This window comes from Aphis gossypii, chromosome 2 (assembly GCF_020184175.1).
Source record: "Aphis gossypii isolate Hap1 chromosome 2, ASM2018417v2, whole genome shotgun sequence".
In the NCBI taxonomy this organism is placed as follows: Eukaryota; Metazoa; Arthropoda; class Insecta; order Hemiptera; family Aphididae; genus Aphis; species Aphis gossypii.
The window spans coordinates 6,829,430-6,840,616 of NC_065531.1; the positions used below are offsets into that span (position 1 = coordinate 6,829,430).

An 11,187-nucleotide genomic window follows, 5' to 3' on the forward strand; every position below is an offset into this window, starting at 1 on the left:
GAAATAAAAACCTAGTGACAATTTCTAATTACATCATCGTTTCTAATTCAGTGAAATACGTAAGTTTCAATAATTTTTTTTTTAATTTCTCAAAGATGTGACTAAGTAAACAATAAACTTATACAAAGGCTACAACTTCGTAACTAAGTCTTAACCAATGGCATAGCGTGGATTCGTAAGTGGTATGAGCATATAGACCTTATTATTATTATTATATTACCTCAGTATAAGGTTTATGGCCTATGGGTATTAACACTAAAAACAATCACTAAAAATTAAACCTACCTCTTTTTCATAACGCATAAATTTATGTGCAAAAGCTAATTATAATATTTCTCTTTCTTGTTTACTACACTTATAAGTAATAAAATTAACATATTAAATAAAAACTGACAGTAGTATTCAAGTTAAGTTATAGACGATTATCATCAATTCTAATAATATTTGTATAGTTATTTGTGTTATTAAATAAAAGTTTACATTTGTACTAAAGATATAAGAACTAAAATTTTCAATATTATAATATATTACAATTTATTATGAAAATTCACCTTTTTAAATTAAAATATAAATGGCAGCTGTAAATGAAGATTAAGTTATGAGTTTATGAAAAAAAGATTCTGGAAATAACGAAGTTTGTTATAGTTATTAGATATTAGATGCAGTGAATGAAAAAATAAAATAAACTATGATTTAATTAACTACAAATTAAGTTATGAATGCACTCAATTGTTTTGTTTGTTTTTTAAAAAATAAAATAAAATTATAATTCGATTATTTTATTTACCTTTGTAGCTTTGTAGGTAGTAGTTGTAGTCATTTTGTTCTTTATAGTTTTAAGTTCGATTTCTATGCTTATAACTTAATTATTGTGAAATATTTGACATGTTAAGGGGGTTCTAGTCGGTCATTTTCTAAGGAGTAAGATTTAGGCAAATTATGTGTCACGTATAACCTGGTCATATCAATGTGTGAGAGTGTAAATGATCATTAGTGTGTGTGCGCGCTAGTGTACAGTTTATCTCAATAAATGCATTACGACCCGTATCCGCATTCTAAGAATCAAACAATAGACTTCATTACTTATAGTCTACCAAGTACCCACACGCATCATACACTACCTACTATTATTATAATATAATCTTATTTTTCTATTATTTATAAATGCATAGATAAAGATAACGCACAATAAATCCAATCAAGATCAGTGATCTGTTTATTTTTTAATATTGCATGATTTAGTATATCAACATAGGTACGTAGAAATTTAAGTTGCTATAGCGTGATAATAATTATTCAGTGTAGCGTTTTTAATTTTTAAATTTTTAAACAATTCATATTTTTTAAAATTTAAATACATATTTTTAAAAACGATTTATCTTGTATAAGCATATTTTATTTTATAACAAATAGTAACAAATATTATATTAAAGCAAAAAATAATAATAAATGTATATAGGTATACCGTTACCTACCTTACATATTTATTTATTATTATGTAAATATTATTAAGAAAGAATAACTTATGGTACCTAGTAAATAAATATAAAAATGTAAAAAAAAACTAATGTTGGACATAATTACAATTCAATTTATACAAAGTATTCACTGAAAAAGTATTCAATAAAAAAAACAAGAGGTACCTAGTTTATTAGCTTAACTCTTTCAGTCCATCTCTCAATGGTAAATTTCTATCATAGCGTGGATCAACCATTTCAGGTAATAAACAATTATTATAAAAGTTAACTAAATGGGGTAACATTTTTACTTCCCAAAAATTGTCATCTCTTTTTATTTTTTCATAAAGGATACCTCGAGAAGTCCAAATACAAAAATAGCAAAACTTTTTTTTCGAGATGTGGAGTTGCCCTTGTACCTGGTAATAATAAGAATTCGTTCGTTTAAGTTCCATTTTTCCATTTTTTATTTCGCAACTCTTTATTATTTTTTTTGCAATTCCATCTTCAGGCGATATATCTTTAGCGCTTATTGGACATTTGATTTCTACTAAAGAATCCTCATCTATTAGGCCATCTGGAGAAGCAGCTAGAAATGGTAATTCATAATCAATAATTAATCCAGACGACCTTATGGGTTTATTTATAATGTTAGACAACGCCGACTTCGCATTTTCTTCATTTTGTATCCCATATTTTGTTGCGTCGTTACCACAAAAAGAACCATATAAAATATTTGATACAGTCTTGGCTCGCGACGTTTTGGGTCTAAGTTTACATATATTTCCAAAGACAGAGGCGGTCAATCTTTTTTTTCTATGTAAATGCCACTCCATACATGCATTTTGTCCTCTCGTATCTAAAATTAAAATATATATTGTGATAAGTATAATTATTTTATTTAAAAATAAATACATGTTTTGCATACCTTTTTCAATTTGTTTTATTTGCACTTGTGTTACGTTCAATTCTGATAAAAACAATATTTTTTTAGCATCATATTCGTGTTTAGGCATATCTGGAGATGTTTCTATGTCTGCTGTTGCTCCGTAATGCTGATCTGGTCCCGATATTGTTGTTTTGTAAACTGGAGGATTGAATAATCGACGTTTACTTCTCTGAATACTTTTTGAAGTAGATTTTGAAATAAATTTTTTAGTATACAGACCCGGACTGTGTTTTGCAATTTTTTTATGTAACAAATGCAAACGTCTAGGTCCTGCATTATAGGATGTTACTGCAGCGTTGCACCGTAAATTATACGATCCACGAAGAGAAAAATTTACTCGCTTACCACCAATAAATTTCGCTAAAATTGAGTTGTACGACTCTGCTGCATTATTACTTACTTTGTACAATAAACTTTCAGCATGATATAATACAAGACTTTTCGCTGCAACTAATTCTTCCCAAATACCTAACGATTTCATCTGTGGCACTAAATTTATTTCGCCGTCTTTTTGTCCTTTGCAAAAGTAAAACTGACAATTCGTATGATCGCCAAAAACATGACTTGGCCCATTTATTAAATCTTTTTTTAAATTTAATAATTTATGTTCAAATGATATATCTTCTTGATATTTTCTATATTTTACAGCTTCTGTTATTGCATACCTAAGTCTAAGAATTCTATCTTTTATTGCTTGTCTTATATTTCCCGGAATATTTACGCCTCTAGTAGTTCTTCTTTTAGTAGATATGTCTTTTAATTTATTTACATAATTGCGCAGTATATGGTTGGAACATTCAATTTTTTTAATCACAAAATTATACCCGTATGGTTTAGCTAGATGTAGTCTTTTCATCACGCTGCTATCTCCATCACCTAAAATTAACATATGTGGTTAAAAATTGCCCTATTATAATTTTTTTAATGCTCAACATTAATATTAAAATATAATCCAATTTAAATAAATACCTATAAGCTTAGAGTATATCAGATTATGCATATCAATACTTCTTTTAAAACCTTCTACAATAATATCTGCTTCCATAGCGGTTGAAGGCAAGTTCCAATTTTTGAAGCAAAGGTGTTCTTTAGGATCTAAATTATTTTTAGACGCTCTCTGGCAAATACAACAATACTTATTTCTTACGCCAATGAATAAAACTTTTTTTGTTTTAGCTCCAATTATGCAGGCCTACAAATATTGATAAATAGGTAATTTAATTGACCGCATTATTAGCTAATTCCATGGGTGTCAATAATAGGTTTGTTTACAATAATTATAAAAATGTCAAAAATAATAATGTATTATCTTAATATATATAAATCTCGTGTCACAATGTTTGTCCTCAATGGACTCCTAAACCACTTAACCGATTTTGATGAAATTTTTTACAACGCGTGTAATTTGGTCCAACTTAAAAGATAGGATAGTTTTTTTTTTTCAAATTTTTTAATATCGGGACAGCTAAGGGTTGTCCAGAAAATAATAGAAGTGCTCAAACAGGGATTTTGATAATTTACGGTAGAAATAATTGTTTATAAATGGTTGCTAAGCTACGTAGACTATTTATTATTATTATTATTATTATTATATTTTCGGTGAATATAGTAACAATTTTTTATAATTATTATTTATTGTCCCCGTTTTTGTAACATTTTTCACTGATTAATCGCTCCTAAAGAGAAGATACTTAGGTATGTAAATGTAATAATATGTAATGTAATGACGTCACTGTCCAGCAATAAATAAACTATATTAAGATCGCTATTGGTTATGATTGGCATTTTTAACGGGCAACGAAGTGCACGGGGTCAGCTAGAAAGAAGATAGAAATCTTTGATTTATTATATATTTAATATACTGTAATATACTGTAATATATACTGTAATATACTGTATATACTGTAATTATATATTTTTAAATATATAATTCACCAATATTAAATTTATGAGGGTAGCATAGATAGTCGTAGACCAACATTTTCTATAAAAAAAATAGTTGCATCTTACATTTTAATAAATAACTTTTGTTGAGGGGTAGCAATGTCCAAATACAGCTGTTTTCAATAATTATTAACCTTGATTTTATTGTGATATTAATTAAATTATTAACTTACAACTCCAGAAAGTGCATTGTATTTCGTTTTGTAAGAGCGTTTAGACCAAGCACCATCTGCAATCACTGCTATCATTGGTCTACCACACGGAAAAAAATATGTACTAAAATATTTTAGTTGAAAAATATTTAGTTAATTTGACTAAATTATAATAAGAAATACTAACTTTAGATGGTAAGCCTAACTATAAAATTATAGTTGAATATTTTTAGTTTTTTTACCTATATTTTGGTAATTTCAACTAAAAGATTTTAGTATTTTATTATTGCTTAAATTATTATAGTAATTATCCCAATATTACACCTGACAACGGGTGCCGGTCACACTGGACAATGGCTCGTGGTTACACTGTTACTTTTATTTTTACCTATTTCGGGTTTTTTACCTCTATGGCAGTAACTGAGTGATCGAAAATCGGCTTTTTCTTTTACTGTTTTTTTTCCGTGTCCGTCATCGTCATTGCGTCATTTGAAATTTAAATTTTCTTAAGTGTTAAATTTTAATTTGTCAATTGTCACTTGTGAATTTGTCAACTGTCATCAATACGTTTTTGCTGTCATTTGTATACATGTAAGTATAAATATACCTACCTATATATAATTTTTGTTTAATTACTATAATAGTATAAATTTTTAAAGATGGTCGTAAAGTTGATATTTGTTGTCGCAAAATTACATCATTTACCATTGTAAACAATAAAATTCAAATTAATTTTTTAAGGTTAAAAGCTTGACTACCCACTATGGATTTATTCACAGAAAATATGATGAAATAGCTTTACTTGATCTTACTGAAACTATGGTTGAACAGTTATTCCCAAAAATGGGTCAGCGCTCTAAGTTTTTAAAACATTTGAAAAAATTAAAAACAGAAAGAGTAAGAATTTGTATGATCTTGTATTTAAGTAGTTATAATCCATAATTTTTTTTATAATATAGAATTTACCAGAGGAAAATTCATCAGTTATGACTCAACATTCAGTAATTGATTGGGATAACTTAGATGTTGTATTATCAGATGAATTAGAACATAATAAGTATAAAGTATATCATTTGTATTACCTAATTGTAATTAAATAACAATAAAATATATTCTTACATTTATCTCTGACTTTATTTATTTTATTTATTCAAATATAATTGTATACATTTTCAATTATTTAATTAATATAGTACAATCTACTATAAAATGTTTAGTATTTAGTACTAAGGTCTTTAAATAATTAAGTATTCCTAACTAAATTGTATAATAGAAGCTACTATAAAATGTAAGTTTACTAACTACAATGTTTAGTATTCAGTACTAAAGGTTTTAAAGATTAAGTATTGCTAACTAAATTGTATAATAGAAGCTACTAAAAAATTTATGTTAATTAACTAAAACGTTTAGTATTCAGAACTAAGGGTTTTAAAGATTAAGTATTGCTAACTAAATTGTATAGTAGAAGCTACTATACAATTTATGTTGACTAACTACAACATTTAGTATTCAGTACTAAAAAATTACTATAATGTTTTAGTTGACATTACTATATTATAGTTACCATAGCTATAATAGGATAACTATAATAATGTAGTATTATTAACTAATATAATAGCTGTCCTATATATAACTATAAAATATAGTTAAAATTATTACAATTCTAGTAACATCAACTACATATTTTTTTCCGTGCACTGACATCAACTTCATTATTTTGTATTGCAATATTTGCTTCTTCCTTACCAGCTAGTTCAATTTCTTCCCAAGATATCTCATTGAAGTACGTAGCAATTTCGTTGTGCAATAATTGATATTTACCATTAGACATAACTGGCATGTTTAAGATAGCTCCCAATTCTTCTATCTGCGCATGTCTAATACAAAATATAGGTATAGGGTGAGAAAAAAAACATACTAATACGAAAATTTTAAATTAAATAACTTACCCTTGTCCTATATTCACTGCTGCTGTTACAATTGCTAAATTTGTGTTAAATTTGTTGCCAGGTTCTTCTGAATGTATCACCTCTATTTGATTGCAAAAATTACATTTAAAATAAAATGAACTTATGCATCCATTACGTACTTCATGAGTAAAAATTAAATTTTTAAAAGTGCATCCAAATGGATGTGAAAACGATTTTATTGTATTGAATATATAATTAATATCCACAATTCGTCTTCCTTCCAGTTTCATATCTGCTAGATTGCAGCTTTGATTTAAATCTAGAGATAATGCCAAGTCTTCCGTGTCATTCATATTCGTGGTTCTAAAAGTATATTAAAATTATAAATAATACTGTCGAAATTAATATAGTTATTACTTTGATAAAAGTAGACAAACTTATGAAGAATTTTGTATTGAATTTTCAAACGTTAGATTTAAAAAGATAAATTTTTATGAATTTCTAACTCAAAATAAAATTTGAATTGCAAATTTTCGTGATTTTTACGTATTTTGTCAAAATTTGAACTTAAAATGCTTATAAAAAAATTGTGACTATGTATTTTTAATAATTTTTAACTGTCGCTGTAGCTATATTATATTATATATCGTTGTATATATTAGGAGCTTTGTATTAATATTTGAAGCTTTTTCACCAAATGAATAAAATTTTACTGTAATTTATAAAAAAAAAACTAAAAGATCGAAAAGTTCAAATGTCTATAAACAATTTAAAAAGATTTGAAATATTTTGAAAATTTTATCTAGTATAGAAAATTTTAGTATAAACATTTAGTGAAAATTTCATGTTTCTACGGTAATCAGTTTTAGAGTTACACCAATATCTAAAATCAATTTTTTCAAAAAAAAATGTTTGGTTTTTCCCGGTGCTTTTGATGCTTTTGTAAACTATTGGGAATTTCATGTATACAAACACAAAAAAATTTTAAACAAAATTTAAAAAAAAATACACACACAACATTGTTAAATCAATATATTCATCGCTCCGCTCAGAATCTAAAAGTGGACTTCGCGAATAAAGCTATATATTGGAATGAACAACTCTCTAACAATCTATCTCCAACACAAGCCTTTTTTCGAAAAAAACATTTATTATAATACATTTAAAAATGTATTCTATATTTATTATTTATTATCTAAGTAACTAATATTCTGTCGATCAATAAAAACAAATCAATTAGACTGAACCGAGCCGCTTCGTACTTTTAATATTACTATACTTTTGGAACCAAATTTTGGATATTTTTCTCAATTAATACTAGTTTTATTTTATCTTTTTTTACTTACATCTGGACATTACGCTGTGATGTTACTAATTGTCGTTTACTGCTACTACACGCTATCGTTAGGGCATTGTCTTCGGAAATGTCATTATGGCCTACTACAAGATCGGTTTTCTGTGAAAATATACAAATAAAAAATATAATCTTGGACAAAGAACTATGTGAATATGTGGATCACTAATTTGTTTATATTCATCTCTAAAGAAGTTTAGTATTATATATCTAATATAAAGTCGTTTTTATAACACAAAATACTCGTTTTCCTATTATTTTTTTATGCAAAACAATTTCTAATCTTCGTGATTTTCTAAGGTATTTAATCATTAACTTCACTTACCTTGTTTTTTACAAGTGCAGCAATATTTCCTTTATTTTTTCTGCTTTTACTCGGAAAACATTTTGATTTTTTACCCATACGCCAATTTTTCGTATTATCCATCGTTAAAAATATTTGAAAACACGTAGGTAAAAAAAAATCACAATATGTTCAAAAAATTGCAATCAAAAAATAATAACTGTGGTGTAAGGAGTAAGGACTAGGTTTATGACTGACTAAATGTGAATTTGCAGTTTTGTGGTGTATTATAGAAAAACATTATTATTATTATTATTGGACTAATATTATAATATGATAATTATCGTAAATATTGTTTCTCGGTAAATGGTCGGCATCCGGTCGACGCGCGACGATCCGGGTAAACGTCGCGTAATTAATTGGTTATCGGAATTTGGCGTTCTCGCACTCGCAGGCACATGTCAGGTTAAGTTATATTAGGAAAAAGTATTCAGTTACTCTTCGTGTAAAAACATACTTCGGCTGTGACAAAATTGTGAGACTTAGGTTAGTGTGATTTTAATTCTGTAAAAATCCTAAAAAAATTTAACACCTCCTCTAAAGAACGGTCGAAGAGTTTTTTATAAATATTAATTTATCCAATACATATGATTGAACGAAAATGTTGTAAAAACTGAAATTTGTATGATATTATAATACTGTCAAAAGTTAAAACTTAAAAAAATTACTCCGACGGTTCTACAGAGGAGATGTTAAGAAATGTTATTATTTTTACAGCATTAAAATCGAACCATCCGAAGTCTCACAATTTTGTCATAGCGGAAGTTCTAAAAACGATTTTTTTTTAATCAACTGGAACCACCTTAAGTAGGTACCGATTTTCTATTGATCTAAAAAACGAAACAAAATAATTTAACACATTCAATACTGAAGATATTTTAACGTAACACACTAAAAGCCACTCAAGCCAGTAGCCACAATTATATTTCAAAATAATAAAGAAAACTTCCCATAATCACAAAAATGGCGAAAACTAAAAATACCATTGTACCAACTTATTTAAAAATAAATACGGAGTTACCAACCAAAATATTATGGTCTTATTATCTTTTGAATAATAACAAATATTTAAAACCGTTTGAGAATAAATCGTTATTGTTACGTGGTTTCGTGAAAATTTAAAATTCAAACGTTGGTTAGGTTAGGTAATTTTTGCTATAATGATGAATCGAGTTTTTTCTATAGCTATTTGAAGGAAGGTTTATGGAAAATTTAGTTTTGATTTTTTTAGCCTTAGATATAAACACAAACCTTTTTATGATTTTTCTACTACAAAATTACTTGCGAATTTTCGCGATTTTGACATACATCGTAAAAATTTGAACTATATACTGTCTATTTATAGTTACAACTTATAGCGAAATAGGTAAATATTTTTAAACAAAAACGAGAAATTTAATCTTAAACATAGAGATTTGAAAAACACGATAAAATAATACATACTGAAAACTCAAAATTAGTATCTATTATTACTTTTTCTATTGTCAACATTTTAAATTGTATTTTAAATTTATCATTTATCATTAAAATATCCTCAAATAAAATGGTGAAATTAAGAAATATACTCTTAAAACTGTTAGGGCTGGGCTTTAAAAGGAACACATTTCGGAAATATGACGCTATAGCGATTAATAACTGAAAATATTGATAATAAAGGGTATATAAATTTGTATAATTTATTTTTGGAAATAATAAAATGTCTTTATGTAGACGCAACACGCAAATACAATAAATTACGATTTCAGGTGTAAGTGATGATGTAGCTCATATTAATCACACTCCTCAAAATTGAATGCAATTATCGACAAATACCTACAAATTATTATTTAATTTATATTTTTAATTCAACATCTATTTTATATTATCTATTATTATAAGTCATTAGCGAATTAACTCAACAGAATACAAAATAGTTGACATGAATACTAAAATACCTACGAAATAACTATGACGAAAATATAAATCTTTCAGTAAATTGTATGAACAGAATTCTAGTTCGTCAAAGTATAAAAATTAATGACAGAATATAAACTAGATCAAGAACATAGTTAGGCGCGACTGAAGCTTACATATTTTTTAGGGGGGGGGGCCTTAAAATACCAAGACAATATAGACTCGCAATGTGCTGCGCCCTCCACACCATAATCTACTCATTTATATGCAGACAAAATTTAATTCTAAACTAACTCACTTAAATAGATAGGTTCAGTTCAAAATTTAGTTACTAAATCACCTAGATCATCATTTATTGTACATCAGTGACATTTACATTTACAGCATTTTAATTACCCGCAGTAATCGAAATTAAAACATTGTCACCAAGAACATTTAATGATGTAGCCGTATAGTATCATCAATATTATTTTGTTCTTTTTCAAACATATTTGGCAGAAGGAACTTGGGCTTTTTGAATTTGAAAACGTTGAAAGTGTAACGTTTTTCATATTAAATGATTTGAATAAATAGTAAAATTATTTAACTTCTGAACTTGAGTACAATACACGAAATGGAGAAAGATTTATAAACGATTATATGATACTATTTGACCCCGTGCACTTTATTGTCCATTTAGAATGCCAATTCCATAATATGATTCGAACGTTCGTCGAACACCCTTTGATATCTTGCGTTTCAGCGTTTAAATCCACTATCAGAGAATATTTGAATATCCGATGTTGACATTGAACGTGTTAAATAAGTTGCCTATACAGTATACAACTAACTCGTAAGGTAAATCATAGTATCAATATAATAAAATTATAATACGAACGATAAATCGCAATATGGAACATATTATTCGTAGGTATACTCATTATAATCGTAAATTATATATAAATTATTTTATAAGCATACAATTTATTATTTTCAAGTACTTGAATCCCATCAAAAAGTCAAGACGATAACGATAGCGCTATCTACTGTCTTGTCATAGTTTTTGATTTTTCAACGAGTGAAGAATAGTGCTCGGACTAGTTTTCGTCACCATTACGATTTTTTTCAATTATTTAATTAATTCACCATTTTGAACCAACCGATACGGTTTAGACTGTTTACTATAAGAGATTTCATTTTTCTTGA

At 27.0% G+C, this 11,187-nt stretch overlaps 3 protein-coding genes and 1 long non-coding RNA gene across 4 annotated transcripts; 1 reads left to right on the forward strand and 3 right to left on the reverse strand.

Annotated features, from left to right (window-relative positions):
• Positions 1-1,378: 1,378 nt before the first annotated feature.
• On the reverse strand, positions 1,379-2,718 carry LOC126550402 (uncharacterized). The gene is made up of 2 exons (XM_050201843.1): positions 2,386-2,718; positions 1,379-2,316 (listed from the first exon to the last, which is right to left on the reverse strand). Exons 1-2 carry the CDS (start codon positions 2,471-2,473, stop codon positions 1,652-1,654), a joined length of 753 nt encoding a protein of 250 aa, XP_050057800.1. The 5' UTR covers positions 2,474-2,718; the 3' UTR covers positions 1,379-1,651.
• LOC126550560 (uncharacterized) lies at positions 2,488-4,592 on the reverse strand. Its single transcript, XM_050202399.1, has 4 exons — positions 4,524-4,592; positions 3,376-3,598; positions 2,807-3,282; positions 2,488-2,544 (listed from the first exon to the last, which is right to left on the reverse strand). Exons 2-4 carry the CDS (start codon positions 3,449-3,451, stop codon positions 2,488-2,490), a joined length of 609 nt encoding a protein of 202 aa, XP_050058356.1. The 5' UTR covers positions 3,452-3,598; positions 4,524-4,592.
• A 363-nt stretch (positions 4,593-4,955) lies between these two features.
• On the forward strand, positions 4,956-5,626 carry LOC126550403 (uncharacterized). The gene is made up of 3 exons (XR_007604482.1): positions 4,956-5,093; positions 5,244-5,399; positions 5,462-5,626. It is a non-coding gene; the product is annotated as an uncharacterized LOC126550403 (long non-coding RNA).
• Positions 5,627-5,879: 253 nt separating this feature from the next.
• LOC126550076 (uncharacterized) lies at positions 5,880-8,654 on the reverse strand. The gene is made up of 4 exons (XM_050200981.1): positions 8,092-8,654; positions 7,759-7,868; positions 6,452-6,775; positions 5,880-6,379 (listed from the first exon to the last, which is right to left on the reverse strand). The coding sequence occupies exons 1-4, from the start codon at positions 8,191-8,193 to the stop codon at positions 6,175-6,177; spliced, it is 741 nt and encodes a 246-aa protein (XP_050056938.1). The 5' UTR covers positions 8,194-8,654; the 3' UTR covers positions 5,880-6,174.
• Between the last annotated feature and the right edge of the window lie 2,533 nt (positions 8,655-11,187).